The sequence below is a fragment of the Anas platyrhynchos genome, chromosome 8 (assembly GCF_047663525.1).
Source record: "Anas platyrhynchos isolate ZD024472 breed Pekin duck chromosome 8, IASCAAS_PekinDuck_T2T, whole genome shotgun sequence".
Classification (NCBI taxonomy): domain Eukaryota; kingdom Metazoa; phylum Chordata; class Aves; order Anseriformes; family Anatidae; genus Anas; species Anas platyrhynchos.
Genome location: NC_092594.1, coordinates 33,241,332 through 33,265,017, shown reverse-complemented (window position 1 = coordinate 33,265,017; position 23,686 = coordinate 33,241,332). Strand labels below are relative to the sequence as shown.

The following is a 23,686-nucleotide window of genomic DNA, read 5'->3' as shown; positions in this document are numbered from 1 at the left end:
CTTCTGTCTTTCTAGAAAGGTAGATACAAAGATGTGCTTCTCATTAGTAAAATTGGAGCCATTCAGGCATTTAGTGTGTTCTCTGGCCAAAGGCTAGGCAGCAGCACATGGCCTGGAGAGAACGGGGGTGCTGTGGGGATACCCACAGGAGCACCAAGAGGTGATGAAGTGATTAGTACCCAGTAAAATTATCACACAATAAAGAATCCCACAAAGATATCAAGAAGTATTTGCTCATGACCTTTTTTCCAAATGTAAAGGAGGAGTCAGCGTCAAGCACAAAGGTGGACGAACTTAAAGTAGCCTGCAAAAAAGACAGCAGACCGAAAAGCCTGTAGGCATTGTAAGCGTGTGGCAGCCCCAGAGGGACCTCACAGCTGCTCACTGAACTGCCTCAGGAGCGCAGCAGAGCCATCTGCAGCTGCTGCACAATGAAATCTGCAGTTCAACATCTGGACTTTGTGGTTAAAATAGAAAACATAATGGTAAATGGTAGCAGATTTTCTTTGTCTTGTGCTGTTACTGAGCATCATCGTGCATGTGCTGTTGTGGTTAACAAAGTACTTGTAAGCATCAAAAAATGGAGGCTTAGAATTCAGCTACTCCACAACAGCTGTCCTTTAGATGAAAATTTTCCTTTCTACTCTCAGCAGAGATCTGAATTTACATGCAAAGTTTCAAATTCCATTTGATTGGCTTTCTTGAAATATTTGTGAATTTAAGCAAAACCCCTTTCATTTCACCAACGAGAACTGTATCAGATTTATTTTTTGCATGGCTTTTCAGAGTATGTGCACATCTCTAACAATTGTGAACTTATGAGCTAGTGGGATCTATGTCATTTCTAAATTCCAATATTTGGAAACCATACTTCAAACTTTCACTGAAGTGAGATGCAGGCATTTGTTCCTTTTTATTTACCTTCTGGTTTATGTGCTTCAGATTGCTTTTGGGTTTTGCTGTCTTTAAGCTTTTACTCCACTTTCTTGAGTTCTAAAACCTTAAATGCTTTTATAATTTCATTTAATGCTGACCTGAATTCAGCAGTGGGGCTTCAGAAAGATCGTAGAAACATGGACAAAATCCTAAGTTTGGTAGACCTTCTGTGTTCCTGATACAAAGGCCTCAGAGAACAGCATTCAGAGAACTAGAAATGATTCCCCCAGTGCTTGGGGTGGGCAGCTGCTGTCCCTGGGCACATTTATTTGGCAATGTGCTGTTATGTAATGAGTAACGTGGGGGGCAGTTTACCTCTGGTCCTGTCCTGTCAAAGACCCTGCACTGGGGAAAACTGGGGGAGAACTCTTGTCCCCTTCAGTGGGCTCCTGGTTCTGGTGTTTTCACAGCAGCTTTGTCCTGTTGTGGCAGGGTTCTGGACAGACGTCCTACCTTCGATTGCAAGTTATTTGAATTATTTCTCAGTACAATTTTAAGTGAAACTCCCATCCCTGCAAAAATTTTGAGCTATAACTAATCTGCTCTTTTCTCTAATTTGGAAGATAATACACTGGAAATTGCCTGATCAATTCTTAATTTCCACCAAATCTTGAAAAACAACGTAAGTGGTTTCAAAGAATATTTTGTGTGGTTCTTAATATAAACAGTCATTGGCTATTTTCTTCTTGCTGCTGCCCTTTAATTTAATGTATGCTTTGTTGCCCCCAGCCATCATTTAGTTTGATCTTCTAATCTGACAAATGTCATAAAGATTTAACCAAAATCACAGAGTTGTAGCATGGCTGAGGTGGGAAGGGACCTCTGGAGGTTGTCTGGTCCGACCGCCTGCTCGAGCAGAGCCACCTAAAGCAGGTTGCCCAAAATTTCGGAGCATTTATTTTAGAGTTGACACCCTTGACATAATATGTACTGGAGGGGGGGGATGTAAAGTGTGAGGCCCAGATTTAGCCTTAATGCGCTACCAAATATTCTGAAATCTCTTGCAGATAGGAACATTTCCTTGGAGTGATGCTCGCAGCAGAATACTAAACTAAGTTTCCTTACCATTAGGGGTACAAACAGCTCTCCAGGCGTACAGCCATTAAGCTACATGAACACCTTTGCACATAAATATTTACTTTGGAAATGAGTGAACCGAAGGCCTTGCCTGGAGCCATGCAGCAAGGGATGCAGGCAGCAGTGGCAAGGGCTGGGTACCACCGTGATGTGAGCCGGGAGCTGCTGCCCGGCCTCACGCAGACCCGAGCAGCCCCTGTCGCTGCCTCTCCTGCTGGTTACCATGACATTTGATCACCTAGAAATAGGCTCCAGGAAGTCTGGGTCTCGTTCTGCTGCTCTCCTGGCTGGGATTTGCTCTGTTCTGCTTGCGTGGGTTTGAGGGGGAGGGAGGCTGATAGCAGGATAACGCTAATTCCCTTCACCTGCTCCTGTTACTTTCCAGATCAAAGAACCAGATTACTGAATTTAGCCAGATTTGTATCACAGATCATTTAACTTCCTCCTCACAAATTTTTCATTTGTTCTTTTGGCAGTTGATTTATAACGTATAATGCATTGCGATTTTCCTTTCTGTTGTTTATCTCCATGGTTTAGCAGACAGTCGTCATGACCCAAACAGTGGGAGCTGGACCAGCTCGCGTCTATCCAGTGCACTGAAGTCCCAGCTAGGGTGTCCAGGCTTGCTTGTTCACAGTAATGTAGTGGTGCTTCTGAGGTACTCTGCCTGTGAGTGATTTATCTGCTTTCCAACACCTGTAGCTGTAATTAATGCCCTTATAGTGGCTAACATAGCTCAGACATCTCAGGGTCGTACAGCTGTTCTTACAGTGGTTGATTAACAGAATTAATATATGGGGAACAACTAGAAAGGTCATGCAAAAGTGGCAAACTGTTCTTATATAAAATTGCATTCAGTGCCAAAAATGCTTCTAATTCTAGACTCTTACTACTTAAATATTTTTCATTGCATCAGTGATGATTTTCTCGCCCTCAGTGGATGGTCTTTTGAGAGATGTGATGCATTTGAATTTTGTTTGCTGTTACCTTGTATTGTTTATTTGCAGTTAGAAGAGTGGAAGTTGGGAATAGGTACATGGTATAGATGCTACGTATTTTTATTCTCGGCACTTACTTATTTTTCTGTCAAGGTAACTGGAAGAATCAAAAAATACCAGAATGATCTTCATATTAATCCTTTGCTTATGAAACATACAACTCTTCAGTTTCGTAAGAATTAAGAAATGCATGCAATGAACTTAATCTCTAGGTGTACCTTTTCATGTAATTCCTCTTTTTTTGCAGCCAGAATCTTTTAAATCTTCTAACAGAGAAACTCAACCTATAAAAAGATTAGAAGAGCAGATAATGTTCATAAGTAAACAGCCCAATTTCAGTCCTCCTTTCTACTTAACAAATCAGGAAGAGCAACTGCCCCTAATCTTTACTAGAATCTGAAGGCACCCAGAAAAATAGAAATATTTTTCTTTTACTTATTAGTAGGTCATGAGCAGGAGAGTTAATCACAGTACCTTGGTTTGAGTCCAGTTTGGAAGTTACATTTTGCTGAGAAAATTCACCCCTCTGCATTTTCAGTTATTCACTTTTTGTCCTAAATGGTGTGGAGCTGATGAATGAGTTCAAACTGTTGGAATATTCCAATCCCCCAGACTGCTGTAATGGTTGGTGAAGTCAACCTGTGCTAACTTTTTCTCTTTGTCCATCAGCTGAGTTTGCAGAAGTACTTTAAAGAGAAAAGCAGTCGGTAGGTGCAGTGCCTCACCTGGAGGGACACCCAGCCACCAAGTTTGTACCCCACAGAGCACGACTTCAGAATTGGAGGGGGTCAAGAATGAGGTCCTTGAGGACTGACTAGGTGGTGGTGAGCTATGGTAGGCTGTGCTTGTATTGAAAGTTTCTGATTGTCATGAACCCTCCATCTCCATGGTGGAAGCAGTTATGTGAGAACACTATAGAAAACAGGGTGGCAGCAGCTGCTGTACAGCCTAAGCACAATAGGATGGGAGAGTGAAGTGTTTGCAACTGATGGTACTGAGATTTTCCAAGGCTTCTCATTTTACTTCCATTTAAAGTGAAGAAGGGGCAATGCTTAAAAAACACTTTGCAGGGTTAGAACCTTTTATATAAAGTACAGGGTTTTTGTGCGTGTGTTGCTTTTTTTCTGGCAAAAAAACATTTTGCTGCACATTGCTAATATTACTCAAAAGGAACTGGCTCTCAAGGTATCTAAATGTGTCTGAGTAGGTTCCAGTGACTCCTGGGCAATGGGAGCACTCAATAGCAAGAGAGGAAAAAAACATGCTCAATATGATCCATTGAACTGGAGCATTTTAATCAGAGTGGAGCTCTGAAGGAACCAGGTGTTATTTTGCTCCTGGCAGCAACTGAAACTTCACAGACTTTTCATGACATCACATCTTTTCCATGTCTTAACCAGTGACTCATCTTGCTTGTCTGTTTGTTCCTATTTCTAGCTGCCAGCAGGAACAGTAAGCTCAACATTAGCATTTCCTCATTAATGTCACATACTAGTCTGTCACAGGTCACTCTCTCCACTCACCTGTGTGATTCTCAGTAGATTTTTTCCCTCCTACTCCAAGTGACTTCTGTTTAGCTGATTCTTGGTGGCTTTCAGTCAAAAGTCCACTTTTGCGGAGGAAATATGTGCATGTTCATGTAGTTTGCAGGAGGTCTGATGGCAGAGCACCGCACCGAGCATTAGGCAAACACTCAGCTGAGGAAGTCTCGGCCCCAAAGCACGCAGGCTGACACATGCCTGCTGAGATGCAAGAGGTCAGACTGGAGCATACTGGCCATCTCGCAGCAGGCATCAATAATATCGAACAAACCAACTAGAACTGCTGGAGGTCACAAGAAATTTAACACTTCACGTTGCAGCAGTCCAGAAAGGTGAGGAAATACTGGTTGATTCCCTAGATTTGAGCAGCTAACTAGGAGCGAGGAAGGAAGGACAGGGCAGCAGCAGAGAAGGCTGCACCCACAGCCAGAGGGATCTGTCTGCAGCTGGGAAGAGAGCAGCAGAGGTTATGGATGCAGAGCAGCACTATTTTTTCACAGCAGTGATGCTGGCATGGAATTGAGAAGGCTTCACATGAGCACAGATGTTTCCTCATCCATGTGGAAAGGAAAGTAAACAGGTCATGGACATAAATGGGTTGAGTAGGAGCCCCAGATTGCCCTGAAGCAGGACAAACAGCCCTCTGCTTGCAAGATACGCCTTTTTCTTGCTTATTTGGGTTACCTGTCTTGTAGAGAAAAAGAGCTGAGGTGCCCAGTCTTGCTGAGAGCTGAGCCCTGGTGGCAGGGAGACAGGGATCTCCTGGAGTTTCGATGTCAAACAACTTGCTGCCCCTATAAACACTGGGTCATGGAGTTGATTACCCTGTCTCCAAGGCTGACCAGACTTGGAACAAGGTGCAGAAAGCTATACCTAAAAGCTATAGCAATAGCCTTTGGCAGTTGTGCTTGGTGCTGGTGACTGAGGTAGATACAAGCCTCTGCTCTGAGTCTCTCAGCAGCCTACGCAAGGAAGGTGTTAAGTACATAGCAGCAGTGGATTGCCGTACGTGCAGTTTGCAGTTGTTGCCATCCAGCTGGACAACAGGTAGCTTCTGCTCTTAGGTATTATTATTCTTTGAAAAACAACAACAACAACAAATCCTTCAAAGAACTGCAAGGTTTATTTGTTATAAAGACTGTCACGTACGCTGCTGGAAAAGTCACGGTGCTGAGAGGATTAAATCTGGTGCAGATGAGAACTTTTGGTGACATTTTATTTTGTACAAAGGACTTGTGGCTGGAAAATCTTCATTAGAAGAGCAATGGTAGGGACTCTGACTTTTCAGACCAGCAGCAAAGATCATCTGTGGGGCTTTTAAAAATTCAAGTGTGTTTCCTCTGCAAGTTCCTCGCTGTTTCTGTTGAGACAGCCGAGTAAACAACAAAAAGATGGTTGTGCTCATCTGAATGTTTAGGTGATGGACCTTGTGAGCAGAGGGCATCTGCACATGATGCAGATGCATTTAGATCTTTTTTCCTGTGATAAACACTGAATTTTGATTACTCATTAATGCAAAACCTTCCATTTTTTTGATTCAAGCTCCCAACTAATGGTCTTGCGGGGTTTGTTTAATTGTTTATATCAAGGACAGGCACATATGTAAGCTCCAAAAGAACAGACTTGTTAGCACATTAGTGTAAATATACCTCACAGAGGCCCTTCTGTGCTTGGCTATAACTAAGCTATCTGATTCCTCATCAGGGAGAGCCAGGCAGGCTTCTGGATGCTGAAGGCTCAGACTCTTCTTCCTAGGCATTTGGCTAGACTGTTAATTAGAGCTGCAGCGGGTTTCTGCTCGTCCCCGCCTGTGCCTTGTCTGCTTGCTTCTCTGGTCCTCTAATGAGTTTGTGTTCTACCTGGAAATCTTGCAAACAACTTCAGGGGTGGAAAAAAAAAAAAAAAAAAAGCAATCTGCGTCAGTTATTTCTCTCCTTCATTAGATAAATGTCTCGTACGCAAAACTGAAACGCCTAATTACCTGTGGCTCATGGTGTTTTAAACAGATGTAAGGGTGGTTAGTGTACGAGCTGAAGAAATAGAGCTCGGATTCTGCAGTTTGTTTTCTTTCATTTCTGTTGAAAAATCTGTGTGTGTGCTTGGGGGGTGGGGTTAGTTCACACAAAGCGTAAAACAGAGTGTGAGACAGGGAAATTAAGTCCTTTTAGAGCTGTCTAAGAATCTAACATAACCTGAGGAAAAAATTGACGTTAGGGTGATACTAGGAGATTCAAAGGGCTTTGGAGACATGTGACTAAAAACCTTTATGGGGAGAAAAGGTGCTCTGTTCCTGTGCAGTAAGCCTGAGCTGGGAACCCCAGTGTCACGTAGAGGTGAATGGCACCTCTGCCTCAGGCCACCTTACTGCTAGGGCAAGGCTGTGAAGAAACTTTACATACCGTGAGATATAGAATGCTTGTTTTTGGCCTCCCTCTTCCCAGATAACCCGAGGAGGTAGGCACCAAAGTGTACACTAATGAACGTGCAAGTTGCCTTCCTAACGAGGGCAGCACTGTGCCCACCCAGAGCAGGCTGTCACTAAGCAAATGCCTGCAGCCCCCCGGGGCTCTGTGCCCCCTGCTGCCCCGTCCCCACCTCTCACTGAGGTACACATCAGGGCCACCGGGGTTCATGGGGGGATACAAAACCCAGCAATCTAGAATTACCAAACTTGACTGTCTTCAGGCAGCCCCATGGCCTTCCTGTCATGCAGATGAAGTCTGGGCTGAGTGAAGTTCCTCAGTGAACACAGTCACTGCGCTTGTGCCAGCGCCTGCTTTAGAGGGTCCCTTGTCCCTTCAGGCTTCCCAGGACCTCCTCAGAGCTGACTCCTTGCTCCAAGCCATTGTTGAATTGTTTCTTTCCGAATTATTCTGTGTGTAGCTGAACAATGCTGCTTGTGGTTTCCTACTGCCTGATCAACCTCCTGCCCTAAGCCAAAAAGGGGCTATTTAAACAGAAAACATGAGGTGAGAATTGGGAGGTAGAACCAGCAAACAGTAACTCTGTGAGCATGTGAATTAAAGAAGCCTGACTACCCTTGGATTTTATTTTATTTTTTTTCATCCTTTGTAGTATCTGAGAAGTTATTTATACTGATTTAGGTCTTTCTCCTAAAGAGAGAGGTGTTTTGTCCTAATGAGGCATGAAGAAAACCTCTCCTGTGGATCCTTTTGTGTCTGAGAAAGATAAGCGCTGCACTTGAGCTTAGTGTGTGCTTAATGTTTCTCTTCTCCATTCCAGCTATTTTTATACCATTTGTAAGAGCATACCGCCAAGATTGACTTTTGATCAGATTTGACTTGAAATGCATTCGTAATTTCCAGAGTTAGAATAAGCATAAACACAAGCGCGTGTGGAGACCAGTGGTTTTATAAACCTTGTGTCCTCAGGAAATCAGGCTAAAATAAAGCAACTATCATGTCTCTCCTTATTAACAGAGTGAAAATATTGCTCAGAGACCCTTCCTACCTGAAGGAGTACAGGCAGGAGCCAGACAGCCCAGCTGATTTAGCTGCTCGGCAGCTAAGTGAGGGTGCAGTGTCAGTGAGCAGGAGAGCTCTGTGTTGGATTTATCAAGGGCAGGAGAAGAAATGATCCCTCAGGCTGCAAGGTGATGTCCACCTCACTCTGGTGCTTCTTGTCAGGAGGGAATCGGAGAAATATTTCTTAGCCATAATGCCTCACCATGGTCAGCCAGTGGACTACCCTGCCTTGAAAGAAGCGCACAAGTCCCAGTGAAAAATCTCTTCATCTTTCCTGGGGTGTGGTGGAGACCCAGCAACATTCATGCTGCATAATCTCTGCCCTGGGAGATTGACTTTCTGTTAGAGCTGTGGATAGTCTCATGGCAGTGCAATAGGCTGAGCCTTTTAAGCAAGCTGCGGGGAGCTTATTTACAAGCGCCTTGCTCCTACAGAGAGCCTCTGTGATGTGCTGGTGCCAAACAACAGGTGATCATTGATGTTTTCCCTTCTCATATACTTGCTTGAGTGTGTTCTGGAGGGGCCAACAATGTCTATTGCATGCAAATAAATAAATAAAGCTGCATTCATGGGACCTATGGACTAGGATTTTAAAAGCTGGATTTCCAGCCCATTGCACCTCATGTATTTTCTCTGGATTGTGATGTGTTTGATCAGAAACGTACCCTATGCTCCTGGAAGAGTGCTCTGTATGGATTTATTTTTCTCTTCCAGGTAGCTATGTGAATAAGTCCTTTCTAGATCTTTTTCTCTAGAGAAAGAATGTTTTTGTTAATCACGTTTTAAACTAATGGCAGTGAATGCTTTCTGAAGTGGGGGTTTTGGAGGACTTCAGGGCTCATCACAGATCTGATGACCTGTAAGAGTAACCAGCAGTCAATACCGTGTACTGAGCATTCCCTTTGAAGATAAGGCCCTATGCCACCCTGCAGCTATTTCATGCAGTTGCTCTTGACCAAAAGGTGGATGAAATGTTTTGTTCAAATAGTAGATACATCCTACATCCTATTTGAAGCATGTAACTTCTGTCCCCGGTTCAGTAGGCAGGTCCAGAGGGAGCAGATTGGCTAGAGGACTACTGATCTGATGTAGAAATATTCTCCAGTTTGAGCAGACCACTGGAAATGCGAGGAATAAATGTTGTTGTCATCCAGCAGATGGTAGCTGGCATATTTTCCAGCTGGTGTGAGTATTTTGAAATTCTTCTGTTGTACGTGCCAGAGCCAGAGCTTCACCTTTGTGCTGTCAGGCTGAACATAGAAATGCAAACTGCAGATAAAGTTATTCTTCAGCGCTCCACAGGCAAAGAGAATTAAGCTGCAGAAGAGGGTAAATAAGTCTTGAATTAGCATATGCCCCTCAGCTACTGTGATCAGGACAGTCCATATCAAATTCACTTTGTATAACAATTTTCACTTCATCCAGCCTTTAATTGTTGTCTCTAACCTCAGGTAAGAACCAAATCACCCACATCATCCATCTCAATGATGTATTTCTGACCATGACACAAAATTGCAACACAGATGTCTTTTGCCAGGTACACTGCTGGACTGTTTTCCACTGTCTCTGCTTTGAAGTGCCATCTTCCAGTGAACTCTGCTAACATTTGGTTATTGCATTGAGGCTAAATCAGAGAAGAGCAATTAAGAGGTTGACATCTTTGTTTTTTTTTTTTAATAATACAAGTGTCAAAACACATTTAAGAGATCATCATTGATGCAAAAGCCCAATTAATGCTAAGATTTAAGTAGAGCTCATTTCAGTGAGAACAAATGATAACTTTAATATGTACAATAATAAAAAGGAATTGCCTTATTTTAAATATAGGACCTAACTACAAGTCCAGTTTCTGAGAATCTGAGTCTTAAAGCTTAAATATTCCTTTTTGTTCCAGGATACAGCTGGACAAGAAAGATACAGGACCATCACTACAGCCTACTACCGAGGAGCTATGGGCTTCATCCTCATGTATGATATCACCAGTGAAGACTCTTTCAATGCAGTGCAAGACTGGTATGAAATAAGTTATCGTTGTTAAGTTTGCTTGTTTTGTGTAATTCTCTCTTCACAATTGTTTGTTGAGAACATCCGCCTTCCACCCTTCACATTGCTTTACAACACCATATTCTTTCTTCACCTACGGCTAACCTGTGATGTAGATTCTCGGCTGTTATACATGTAAGCTCTTCTGGCTCCACTGAATTTAGTACAAAAGCAGAAACACCAGAAAATGCTTTCTGGACTTTTTGGTTACAACAAGCCAGAGTGAAAAAAGAAAGCACTGAATCAGTCACTTGAAAAATTTTATAGCAGATTTCAAAGCTGCATTGGTACCCAGGTGTGAATTCCCCAGTTTCTTTTGTGTGCTTTTCCTTCCCAACCTGGAGTCTCCCCTCCACTTGTCGTCTTCCTTGGGAAGAAATGCCCTGTCTTACTCCACGCTGCAATTTGATTTTGGAGCTGTGGCCCAGACCTTCTTCGTTCCGGACAAATACATATACAGAGCAGGAAGAATAGAGATCTTCCCAGAAGAGCCAAGGCAATGCTTGCGGCTCCCATGGTGGTAGCTGATGGGAGGTGTTCTCTCACCAGTGCGATGCTCAGCATGAAAACACCGGAGCTGCTGCTGCAAGGTAGCAGCTGTAGGCACAGCACAAATAAGTGGGAGGCTGGACGCTGTTGCTGGAACTGATTTTTTTCCATGGCATCCTCTCAGAGGGACTCTAGGTCATAGGAAATGGGAGTTCCTTCATACAGGCCCACAGCTGGAGTCTGTTCAGAGCTGGGCAATAGGGTGTGGGCGTCCCTGCTATAAAGAACTGTCAAAGAAACCAGATTATGTCTCTACTTTTCTGTAATGGCACTGAACACTCTCTGACATTGGGACATCAATTCTCATTATGACTATCGTGTTGACAGGGAAGACTTGGAGACTTCAAGTATCTTGCAGTCATTCCTGCTTGTTACCTGTTGCTTTATACTGCAGATAGGCATGGCCAGCATGCCAGAAAGGCAGTGCAGAGGGTAATGGAATCTCCTAAGTCTGACAGATTGATTTGCAGTGATCTCAGTGACCCCCTGGAGAATGTGATGGTAGCAGGTGGGTGACTTAAAATTTCCTTACCTGGCACTGGTTGTTAGCACCCAGCTCAGTCTGGCTTTTTGTCAAACACTTCTCCTGTATCTCCTAAACTAGGCTGTAACTCAAAAGCCAAAACAACATGGTTTGTTGTTTCTAATAACTTGGTCTTCTTCTGAGGTTGCCCACTACTTGTTCTCACTGTCCACTCAAGCAGCTGCTCATGAACATCACATCTAAAGATGTAGTCTCTGCTTTCACCTTATCTCCAGTATCACGACACCATGTTGCAGAAGGTGGACTGCGGCTATCAAATCAAGTAACTTGAAGGGCTTGGGAATTGGGTAGTCCATGGAGATTTTTTGGAAGGAGGTATCTGACTTGATTATGTAGGTTTCCTCGGAGTTGTACAAATGCAGGTTATTAATACACTTCCTGTATCTCAGAAAAGTTCCTTTCAGGTGTTTTTTTTTCTTTTCTTTTTTTTTTTTTTCCCTACATTTTATATAATTTGTAAGTAGTGCTCTTAAAAGCAGCTGATTTTGCACATCCTTGGAAATAAATTCACAGTGTAGAGTAAGAGACAGCACAAGGTCATTGACTTTTACTCATGTCTAAAAATCAGCCAACTTGTAGGGAATTTTGGTTTGGAATTTTGTTTATCAAATCCAAGGCTAAGCCATTTTTATCTTGTGTGACTAACTTTCAAATTGTTTTTCTTCTATCTGCTTTTCCATGTTTCTGAAGTATGTCTAGATATGGAAGGTTAAGGTGTTGTTTCTTCAGATCTTTGAGATGGGCAGAGCTCATACAAACCTCAGTCTTTTTATATCTATTCAATACTTCAGTTAAATGGTTTTTTGGTAAAAAATAAAATAAATCTACATCTATGAGCTACTACTATGAAGTTATATTTTAAAGTTTGCACAGGTGAAGTTTTGTACTGAAATGGTCTAACATCTGTTCCATCAAAGAACGTGCCAAGGTCAGCTTTGCATACTTGACTCTCTTCCAGCCCCAGAGTATCTGTGCTAAGAGGAACTTGTCAACCAAAGCATAGAGGTGGACCATCACTGCTGAATTTCACTTGGCTCGTCAGGAATCTTTCCAACTATTAGCTTTAAGATTTTGAGGCCAAGTGGTGGTGGGGGCAGGTGACAATGTAGTAGCCCATGTAGCCCATTTCCTTTCTTTGAAGCTTGTCCACACGAGTGGAAATAATACCTGCAGCAAGCCAGCATAGCTGTGCCAGCAGAGTCCTCTAGTGGCCGTGCAGCCACGAGACTTTTTTTTCCCACTCTGCAAAGCTGTTTTTGAAACTTCTGAAGGCATGAGTAATGCAATCCAAAGCTTTTGTCTTTTGCTGGTGCTGCTGTATCAGTCCCTGGCACATCGATAGCAAATATGCAGGATTTTTTTTTTTCCACTGGGTGATATTGTTTCAAAACAAAAACTATTGCACTGTATCTAGTCTTCAGTCAGGAACCGTACGCTCCCTGGAAAATGAAGGTATCCGCTACGGGAGTGGAACAAGCTCCTTGAGCCTAGTCCCTCATCAGGTCAAGTGTGAGGAGGTAGCAGTGCACCTAATGATAAAAACAGCCCTAGCAATCCTGCTGTGCTTCTCCTTGGTGAGAGGATGGAGCAGCAATTGGGAAGCTGCGGAGGACGTGAAATCAGTAGCATGCCCCTGCCTTGTCTCCTGCATCCCACCTGGGTGTGTCACCTTCCTGCTGGCCCAGCAGGAAGGAGGACCTCTGTAACAGGGATGGAGCATTGACCTGGAATTACATCAGCAATAATCTTGGCAAAAGCGATCAGCTAAACTCATCCCAGGTGTTTTTACATCCTGCAAATTTCCAGAAAAAAAAAGATTACAGCAATCAATCCTACACATATTTTCTCCCTTTTAAATGTCCTGATATTCTTGGCTGGTTAGTAATGCATTTTTTGGTGTCCAGCTACAGTAAATAAAGAATTCAGTTAAGCTGAACATTTTGTGATAGATGCAATATGGTGTGGAAAATTGACTGACATTTCTAGATACTGAGAATAAATCAGCAGTATTCAGTTAATGTGAATTAAATCCAGTAAGAGGAACCTGTTAATCTTCCCAGTTATTTCTAAAATAGCATGTGAGGATGGAATTTTAGTGTTCCTCTGGCATAAAAAAACACAAACTGAATAAGCTACTGATGAGACCTGCGTAGTGAGCTACAGAATGAAGCCTGCTGAATGTCCTTAAAAAATGAAAAGGTCTTTCTGTAAATTTAAAAATAAACTACAAATTAACAACTGATAAGTATTTTCAAATTAGGTGACATGCTTTCATCTAATTCAAATAATTTGTTTCTGTGAAATTGATGAATACGTTTGGAAATGACGAAGAAGGATTTAAGCTTTTATAAGTAGGAAGGGCTTCGATTTCAAGAACCTTTATGTTGAAATATTTTCAATACAAAATATATAGAAAAGGATAATTTTAACTGAGGTGCCCACATTCATGCACATTTAATGGACTGTGTGACAGATATGTAAAAAGAAGTTGGAATTAATATATTAAAATTGTATTTACATGGAAATTGGGTAGAAAGTAGAAATGGATTTTTTTTAAAGTGCATATTCTCAGATAGAACAGATATTTTAACAGGTCTTTTGTGAACTTCTCTTGGGTTTTCTTTCTGTAGTCTTACACAGATTTAACTAAGTGCATTTTCAAACTATTTAGGGGCAAGTTAGCGTGTAGGCACAGTTTTATGATATTTTACTGTAATACACATTTATTACAAATAAATAAAAAGGAAATTAATATTTTTGAAACTTCTGCATGTGAGTGAGTCATCTGGCATGTGATCATGGAACTGGGTTCATTAAGCGAATGCAATCAAGTTTAGGAGCATAGCTCAAGAAAATGAGGAGCAAATAAATAGAAATGATGCCTCTTCCATTGACAGTTAGCTGCTGTCCGTCCTAGTTCGTTCTCATTGGCAGGTAAGAATTTCTCACCTGAACATAATTCCTGGGTCTTTACTCATTCACAAAACATCGTAATGCCTCCAGTTGTACACAGGAGTCATTTAAGTGTTTTATAGTAGGACATTCCCCAGTCTAAAGCTTGTTCCTTCTTGCTGGTGCCCTGCCTACTGCATCAGTTTTTTTAAGCTGCTGTGTAAGCAGGCTGTCAACGTGAGTCTCAGCCCATCTCACTGCTTTCTCTTATACCATCTCTTCTTGCAGAGTTCCCTACAGAAAGCAAGCCAAAAGTATGAAAAAACAGCTGAACCAGAGACCTAGTGCTCCAAGTAAGCTCTCTCCCATGGCAAACTTTTGTTTAGCTCCCAGGGGTGTGCAGAGATCTCACAATCCATCTTCATCACTACACTGAAGTTGTGGGGAGGCAGATTTGTGCAAAGTCAGCTCTCAACCAGAGAGAGGTATTTTCTCATGTAGTCCTCTCTAGTGTCTTAGAGCTCATATCCTCCCTAGTAGATTGTGTTTGCTAGCCTAATTTTTCTCCAAGCTTTTTTATGAAGCTCTAACATCCTCTCTAAAACTTACACCATGTGTGTGTGGTGGACTTTACCTCTTATCTCTGGCTCCTTGGCAGTGACTGTTTTAACAGCCTCCTGCCCTGTCCACAAATGAAATAGTCTGCCATAGGATTTCTTCCTTGGGTGGTCTTTACTATGCCCATCTTATGAGTGGACATCCTAAAGAAGATTCTAGTTTGCTTTTTGTCACTCTAGAAATACTTCATCTGAACAAAATAAAGATATTCTATCCCTTAAATAAGGAGGATCATACTTATATCTTAGGTGTTTAGATAAGCTCTTGATGTGGTACACGAACACAAAGTCTTCAATTCATTCTCATGAATCAGATGTCTTTCCTGTAGGGCAAGTGAAAAGGTTAAAATGAACTTTTATGGCTTTCAGTTTCTAGATTTGTTAGACAGTTATTATTTGATGCTGCCTTGATAGTTTTGTGTAGATAAATCAGTGTATTATACATCATTTGAAACCGTACAGAAAGTAGAATATATTCAGAATTTGCTACTGTGAAGTAAATAGAAAACATTGTGGGAACAGCTTTGGATAATCTAGACAATTTCACAGAAGGGAAGGGAAAAATAGGTTAAATTTGACTTAGATTTAAGCAACAGGTGGGTTCACAAAACACTAGCTTTATTTATCCTTAAGGCTGATCTCCAAATTAGATTTTTGATATATCCATGTAACTGTGAACCTGAGGCTATTTTTCTTCTAAGCATGAATTGTAAAAAACATGCTTTATCATTAATTTGGGGAATTCAGCACAAATAAGGCATGACATTATTATTGTCACATATTTTTTCTAGTGTACGTGCAGGACTGCTATGATATTTGTTGAACCATCTCAATTGCACAAGCCATTTTTTTTGGCTTTATTTTCCTAAAGCTCCTAGAAATTTGTTCACTTTTTGGAGAAGGATCAGGATTTTTTAGACATTCTTCTTTGTAAGTAAAGCTTTATTATTATTATTATTATTATTATTTATTTATTTATTTATTTATTTACAATAACTGTAAACGGCAGTGTTCTGAGCGAGGATTTTCACTAACTTGTACAAAACAAGAAGAACAAGATTCAGTGGGAGATCCTACATGTTTGTCTCCTCTTTTTCACATTCGAAGTAATTCCATTTAGATATCTAAGATTTTGCAGCAAGTCTTCGTGTGACCCCCCTGAAAGGCTGAATCCAAACCAGAGAGAGAAATGGGAGTCAGAAGAGCCTGGCTGTAGGTGCTTTAAACGGAACATAGACTTCCATTCACTCTATTGTTTACAGAATGAGAGTGGGAAGATATCATCTTCCTGGGCTTTTGGCTGATTTCTGAAGTCATTTCCTTCTGTGATGAGCCTTGAGAAACCCCAGAATACCATATTAACTCATTATGTAGCTCTCACAGGACTTGTCTACATGGGGACAGTAGACAGTTCCCAGGACAGTAAGAAGAATTTAAGTTTCACAAAGTCCTTGTTCATTTTTGCAAGGTGCGTTTTAGGCCTGGGCTTGTGCAGTATGCTTGGTCTGGGTTTGTGTTTTCCAGTGCAAACTGAGTAGGCTGCTGCTTAAAGGCAAGTTGTACAGGGATATGACCCCTTTTTCACAGATATCTGTGGAGCAGTGTGACCGTCTGCTTCCATGGCAAAGGCAAGCAAGCAACTGAAAACTAATTAAAATTTATCATTAGTACATCAGAGCTGGAGGCTGCCGCTAATTGAAAAGCGAAGGAATCAAGTGCCTTTATTGTTTGGGGAGTTCAAGCAAACTAAACAGAAGTTAAACTCTGAGGGGTTTTCTGGCTTCCTGGGAAATGGTAGATTTGCCCGAAACAATGACGGCCCTGTACAGAGAGGAGTGGTGAGCAGTGAGCAGGGACAAGGAATGGAAAGTGAGTAGGGCCTGGACCTGTGTTTGGAGGAGGGGTGGAAGAGGAAGGCGTCCATCTCTTCTGGCAGAACAGCCTAATTACCTTTGGGAAGGAGGGAGACTTCAAAGACAGAGCTGACTTGGTGAAGATAAAATAGGTTGGGCCAGCCTGAAAAATGGATGAAAACATCCTACTGTGTTAACACTGTTTCACTGCTCGCTCTGTGGCACCGTGTGTGTATTTAACTCCTCTTTTGTCAAAGAAAAACTATAAAGAGGCTAAGTGTAAGGTCAGACCCCTGAGGTCTGCAGCCAGCTCCGCTCCTTTTTCAGCACACTGAGCCCCAGAGAGCTTCAGAGGCTGCAAGTTCATCTCAGTGCTCCTGCTTCAATTCCCGTGTACTTGATCCCTTTGTCATTGATGTTGGCATTTGTCAGATACATGCTGTCTGTCACTGCAGCTGCTGTTTCTTGCATTAGGTGTCACTTAATCCAGCTGGGTTCAAATATTAGCTCGCAAAGCCTTACCTTGAGCCTGCATCTTCCCAATTTGATAAATTTCTGTTTCTCTTTAGCATTTGTTGCCGTGTTTCTATGCACCTTTCTGTCTCCATGACAGTTTCCTGTTCAAGCAAAGATGACTTGATGCTTTCGTCTACGTTTGACTCTCAAAATACAATTTCTTAAGGTGTTACCAAAACTCTGCAGAAAATCAGATATTTTTTCTCGTTATGAATTATTTTCATGTTTTACAAGGGGTTGTAGAACTAGTACAAACAGATTGTAGCTGAAGTAGAATGTGTTTTAGAATGCTCCCCCCTTCCCCCCTGACTTCAAAAATTATTCCACTAATTTTTTGTCTGAATCTCAAGATCTGCAAAGCACTTACAAATTCATAAGGAACGTTATTGTCACACAAAGTTAAGGAATAATAAAATTAAATGGTGCTGTAGATTACATTGGATGAATCCTTGCTTTATGTGTAAGCTTAGCCATTTGTCTTCCAGCTTACAGTCTTTGAATATGGATATTTTATTTAACGGCATTTATTTTCATACTTGAAATATGATTGTTTTTTGCCATGCTGATGGAAGGAAACAATCTTTCTTGTCCTGCTGTAGGGCCACGCAAATCAAGACTTACTCTTGGGACAATGCACAAGTGATTCTTGTTGGAAACAAATGCGACATGGAGGATGAAAGGATTGTTCCTCTGGAGAAGGGGAAGCATCTGGCTGATCAGCTAGGTACGTGTCATAGCTCTTCTATTTATTTTTTCTTTTCCAATTCTTCATGCTGTGTTCCTTTTGATTAGTACAATAAAAAAGTCCTTCCATCAGTAACGCTTTAATAGTGACATAAAGTGGTTAATATATTCTAGCTCAAAGATGATTAATATATTCTAGCTAAGTATTTTACTTGTTTAGTGCTGAATAATACCTTCTTGTAGGGTGGCTGTATCTCTAACGCTAATATGTAAGGGTATGAGGAAGATGAAGTTTATCTGGAGAGAACAGCTTTCATTTGCTCAGCTGAAAGAAAAAAGGACAGGAAAATATACCTGGTTTTAACAGGCAGCATTTCTGTATATTAAATGTGATAACTGTTCAGCATTATCTGAAACTGCTTTGTGTATCAGGTAGGAGGAATCTCTTTAATTGCCTATTGACTGCTTAAGCTGTTAGCTTTCATCATAATGATTCACATAAAGGTTATCCTTTAGCGTTTGTCTCTAAACTTGTGTAGTGGCATTAATGTCATTGAAATCATTTTCCAATCAGATTAAAAAATTTATTGGCCTGAATGTGAATTAAATCAAAACAGCTTCAGGCACAGCAAAAGCTAAAACAGTGTTGGGCTGACAAATACCATTGTTTTGTTGCCTCATTTCTTTTGCCTGTTCCATACATCCTTAATCATCCTTGGAGATGGCAAGTGGGGCAGGCAGAACCCTTGTCTGTTACTTGAGAGCTCTCCCTACTTATTACTAACGAAGCAAACGTTTCCACCATCGCTTCACCTGTTATCCCATGATTTTTAAAAAGTGGATACCTACTTGCATCTCACGCAAGATGACTCAGGTTACCAGCAGTGGTAATCAGCTAAGACGACTTTTCTTTCCCTTAATTTGTGACAGAATCGAGGAAATTGATGCAATGGAAAATGCCCCCAAAAGACAGAATGTCTCTTACACCAAAACAAACAGTGTGATGTTTGTACTTTTGCTGTTGGTGGTATAATAGCCTGGTAAACAGAAGCAATAGCCATTGTAAGTTATGGTTGGTCTTTGAGACCCTTGTGGTTAGAAAGACAAAGAAGTGTGTGGCCTGAAACAGCACAGGTAACGTTTTGCAGTTCAGCATGGTGCTCCTGGCTGAAGCCAGGAGCTCTGGGTGTCAGCAGGAATGGCTGCCTCCATGCCATCCCTACCTCTGTGTGACTCCAGCCTTGCTGTAGTTCTTTTAATCAGAAAGAGTCAGCATTTGGGAGTCTGTGCTCATTGCTGCGGTTAGGAGCTGTCTGCTGGCTGCTGATATTACTCTACTGGAGACGCACAACATGAATTTTAATCCAGCAGCACTGAACAGCCCTTGTCAGAACGGGTGTCAGGATGTGTGCTGTACGGGCACTGAGCACACTGAAGAGCTTTGCACTTAAACTGACAAAGAACAGGAGAAAACAGGACCAAAGCACCATTTAGTTGCAGGTTATCATGCAGCTGCAGCCCACTTCTCGGATGGGAATGAGAGAATTCGACTCCCTTGTCCTGGCTTTATTCAAATCCATGTTGTCTGCAGAAGTGTTTACCAGTACTCTGGTAAGGATCCATTTACACCTCTAACCTTTATAGATGCTTGACTACTTAGAAGTACTTCTGCTCAGTATTCTGAGACTGTGAGAGTCAACAGAGACATACGATTGTCTAATATCTTGTTTTCTTAAGATGAATTCTGAAAAAAATGGTTAGTATTTTAAAAGTCATGTCCCTAACATCAGTGTCTTGATTTTTTTTTTTTTTGCATTTTTTTCTCACAGGTTTTGACTATTTTGAAGCTAGTGCCAAAGAAAACATCAACGTAAGGCAGGTGTTTGAGCGTCTCGTGGATATAATCTGTGAAAAGATGTCGGAGAGTATAGAATCAGACTCTTCCAGGGGCACTTCTGGAAGGAATGTGCGGCTCACAGACAACCCACCTCCTTCGCAGCAGAACTGCTCGTGTTAGTGACCTTTCTTGCTGAGAAATGTCCTTCTCCTTTCCTGACTAAATTTTCTCTTTTCATTTGTGATGGTGCATTATCATGTAATCCAAAGGCAGAAGTCTCTGTTGTAGGAAACTGGTATGTTTGTTTAATGTGCTGGAGTGTTTAATATGTATTTCCTCATCCGATAATTTAAAAAAAAAAAAAAAAAAAAAGAATAAATATCGTAAGTGCACCTACTGTTAATGTATGAGTTACGCTGAAGAAAAAGAATTGTATAATGTTGCAAATGTCATTTCCACAGAGAATGTTGCATTTTTAATGATAAAGTCTACTATGGCAGAAAGAATTTTGTCAACACAGCAGGAAACCTAAAAGGAGGGAAAAAGTCTAAAAGAAAACAGGGACAAAACCATCTTCTCTTATAAGGCAAGAAATCATTGTTTTTTATTTTTATATTTTTTATTGTTTACATTATTAAAAACAACAACAAGCTATCCCCAGATATTTTTGGAGTCATGGCTGGTCTCCTCTAGATATGGACCTCGTGTTTTTCTGTATGATGGAGCAGAACACCATGTATTTCCATCTGATGGTTCAAGGTCCTTCAGAGTGCCAAGAGCATGAGGGTTGTCGCAGTTTGTGCCAAGCCTCTAAATGGAGGAATATGACATGGAGGAATTGAAGCTGACAAGCAGGGAAGGAAAAGTCCTTGCAGCCATACCTGCCCTGCCCTGTGCTCTTAGCTGGTGTTGGGTGAAGGACTGAGAGCCCTTCTGGGGGCTGGTTTGTCCTGCAGCCTTCTCCTCAGTCTCAGGTAACCGCTATTGAGGCGCTGCTGGTGTCACTGGTCAGCACCTTGCTGTACAGAAGCATTTGAGCCACAAGAGCTGACTCTCCTGCAGTTTTTTCCCTGTTACCTGTCTAGGTTTGGATCTACTCCAAGCAGCTGCTCGATGTCAGATACTTTGCAGGATGAAGGGAGGAGGATGTGGCTGCTGCATGCTTGGTTGGAGACATTCTGACAAGTAAGACTTAGAACAGCAGTATCTCAGAAAAATATCAGGAGAAAAAATCTTGTTGCCAATATTATTAGATTTTGTTTTTGCATTTTGTTGATTTCTGTTTTTAATTTGTACTAGATGGGTGCATGTGTGAGCATAGATTTTCAGGTTTCAGATTCAACCACAAGGTACCAATTTTTAAAAAAAAATGTGTGTGTGTGTAGGGAGGGAAAGATGTGATTAATGTAACTTAAACTACAAAAGAAAAATGTTAAAGATATCCTATCAGTTATGCTACAGACATTTTGTTCCATGATTTTGTTCTCTGAAGGGATGCACATTTTTTTAAATATTCAACAGCTAAAATATTCTCATACTTCCGACATCTCTAAAATTATAGTCGTCTATGTATGTGTGTAGAACTCTGTATATGTGTACTACCCACATGCAGAGCTTGCATTTCTCTGAAATATATGGAGGAACTGCTTTTGCAAATCTGTGAAATTGTGTAGAGTGTATGCCTTTGTTCATGATCATGCAGTCATTTGCCCATCCCAGCTCCAAACAGTGACTGCAAATTGCATCTCTGAGTGTAAATTAGGTGGATATAGAAAGATTTGCTGTCTTAAGGGTGAAAACTATGAAAAGTTGTATGGCTTTACCTTAGGCCTATGGACTCCTCTGACCAAGGAGAATTTCTGTTAGAAACTGGAGTCCAGTATCTGCCCACTGCACTGTGATTTGCTGGATCATTGCACTAGTGAATGCTTTTGTAATTTTGTTCTGTCATGTCTCAAAGCATAATAGTTCTAAGAAAAAAAAAGCACGGTATTCTGGAGAAAAATATAACTACATTGATGTAGTTTGAGCTCATTGTGCTCAAGGCTTGATCCCTTTGCAACAGAGTTTGTTTGTATTTGTTTGCTTTCAGAAATCTCTACTGTGACATTTTGGGTATGTATGATCTAGTACTGAAAATGCGATTTGTGCAGTGCAAGGACTGTGATTATTGTACCTAAACTCCTGAAACTGCAAAATAAAGAGAAATGTCATCATCAGGTGTGGCCAGAGAGCTTCTATGAGCTGCATTACTGATACCAGCCAACCTTCTGTGTATATAACGAAGATGTCTCATAATGCTCTTAAAGTAGATCAAGCTATATAACACCGTTTTTTGACAGCCTGATGATCCTGGAGCCTAGTAGCCAAGAATCACTACACAGATTTAGAACAGTGAAGACAAGGGTTATTTGGCCAATAAATGTGCAGTGCAGTGTTTTAGTTACAGCAGAAGCAGGATTTAGTGTAACTTCTATAGTCAGAAAAAGAAATAAAAACTTCCACAGCAGAGAGTGATGATTTTGAGCTGTGAAGGTGTAAGAGAGAACATCAGGGAAAATAATGAATTTTTCAGCTCAGTAACTTGATGGTGAAAGAAAATGGATTCAGCAGAAATTGAATTTCAATTCTTGCTTTTCTACCCAATAAATAATTGTTTCATCATGTTCCAATAAAATTAGATGTCTCTTTCTAAGAAGAATACAACTGTGTTCCAGGCCCTTCGAGCTAGGAATTGTTAGGCTAGGCAGAATTGTTTTTTACAGCACAACCCAGCAAGTAACTACATGTCGGAATTGTCCAAAGGAGTAGTGAAGAAAATGGTTATGAATTCTGTCCTTCCCAGTATGGCACACATGGAGAAACCTTGCATTTCATGCAGCAACACTGAAGAGCTTATTTCAGATCAAGAATCAATCACAGGCAAGCTTGGCACACAACATATTCATAGAGAGATGGATCTCCTCATCTTGCATTTGCAATAAAAGTGACAAATGGAGAGAAAGCCTTTTGTCTTAATGGCATCCAGCTGACTTCAGAGTTATCAGAGTCAATAATAATTGCTGTTTGTGTCAACTTATAAAAGATAATGGCAAAAAGTGAGATGTGTCAAGGCGAGGGAAATAACTGACTTGCTTCCACAGAAGACAAACCTGAAATGTTTGATGCATTCTTTTATTTGACTGCCTTCCACTTGACTAGCAGTGCCCTAGTTAAGATAAAGACGGTATGGTTACAAGATTTAAGGAAGAAAGAAACGAAGGAAGAAAGGAAGGACGGACGTTCGGACGGACTGCTCTCTACAAGCTTCTCTATTGCTGGTACCATCGCCTAGAGCACTCAGAGCACATTTCTGTCAGAAAAGCTGAGAAAAGGAGGCTGCAGGTGAGACGTGGTCTTGGCTTCCACCTAGCGGAGAAGCAAGGCGCTGAGCACGGGGGGAGCTCCTCGAGCCTCCCACCCCTGAAATCGCTGTCTGCATTCCTTCTACAGGCAACGCGGCCACAGAAGCTGTAACGAATTACAGGAGAGTGAAGTGCGGAACGGTGCAAAGGGGCTGTCGCAAGCGGAACAACAGGTGTGAAGGGGACCCTATAGGGGACGTGCGGGAGCTGAGGTGCTGGGGTTCCTGCTGGGGCCGGACCTCGCCACACAGGCGCCGGCAGCTTGGCAGGGGGCAAAGTTTGTGTACCGAGGGGAAAGTGCTTGGGACTACGGAACTTGGGACTGGGTCAGCACCCACAGGCACCGAGTGCCGCAGGTCTGACTTTTCTGTTGCATGTTTTGTGTTTTTTTAGGAACAGAATTAAAAATAATAATTAAAAAAAAAAAGGCAGGTAACGGGCCGCGAGGGACCGGCACCGCCTGTGAGGGGCGGGGGAGGCGGGCCGAGGGGAGGGGCCTCGCCTCAGGCAGCCACCAGGTTCTGGGGGCGGCTTCGTGAGCTGATTGGCTCTGCCACGTGAGTGGCATCCTTTTGGGCCAATAGGTGAAGGGAATGAGGGAAGGGCTGGTTGGTCGTGTCGGGAGGGAGCGACATCTGCTTGGGCCGGCTTCCGCGAGGGGCGGTTGGACTCATCCAACAGGCGGGGGGGGGTGTGGGTGTCAGCGAACA

General features: G+C 41.9%; 1 protein-coding gene across 3 annotated transcripts in view; it reads left to right on the top strand.

The window, feature by feature from the left end:
• The window catches only part of RAB3B (RAB3B, member RAS oncogene family), a 55,842-nt gene extending 34,054 nt beyond the window's left edge, over window positions 1-21,788 (top strand). For all 3 annotated transcript variants that reach the window (XM_027463415.3, XM_027463414.3, XM_038183190.2), the window contains 3 exons: window positions 9,932-10,050; window positions 17,651-17,775; window positions 19,565-21,788. In XM_027463415.3, coding sequence (XP_027319216.1) covers window positions 9,932-10,050; window positions 17,651-17,775; window positions 19,565-19,752 — 432 coding nt within the window. In that variant the 3' untranslated portion in view covers window positions 19,753-21,788. The remainder of the gene's footprint in view (window positions 1-9,931; window positions 10,051-17,650; window positions 17,776-19,564) is intronic.
• The last annotated feature ends 1,898 nt before the right edge of the window (window positions 21,789-23,686 follow it).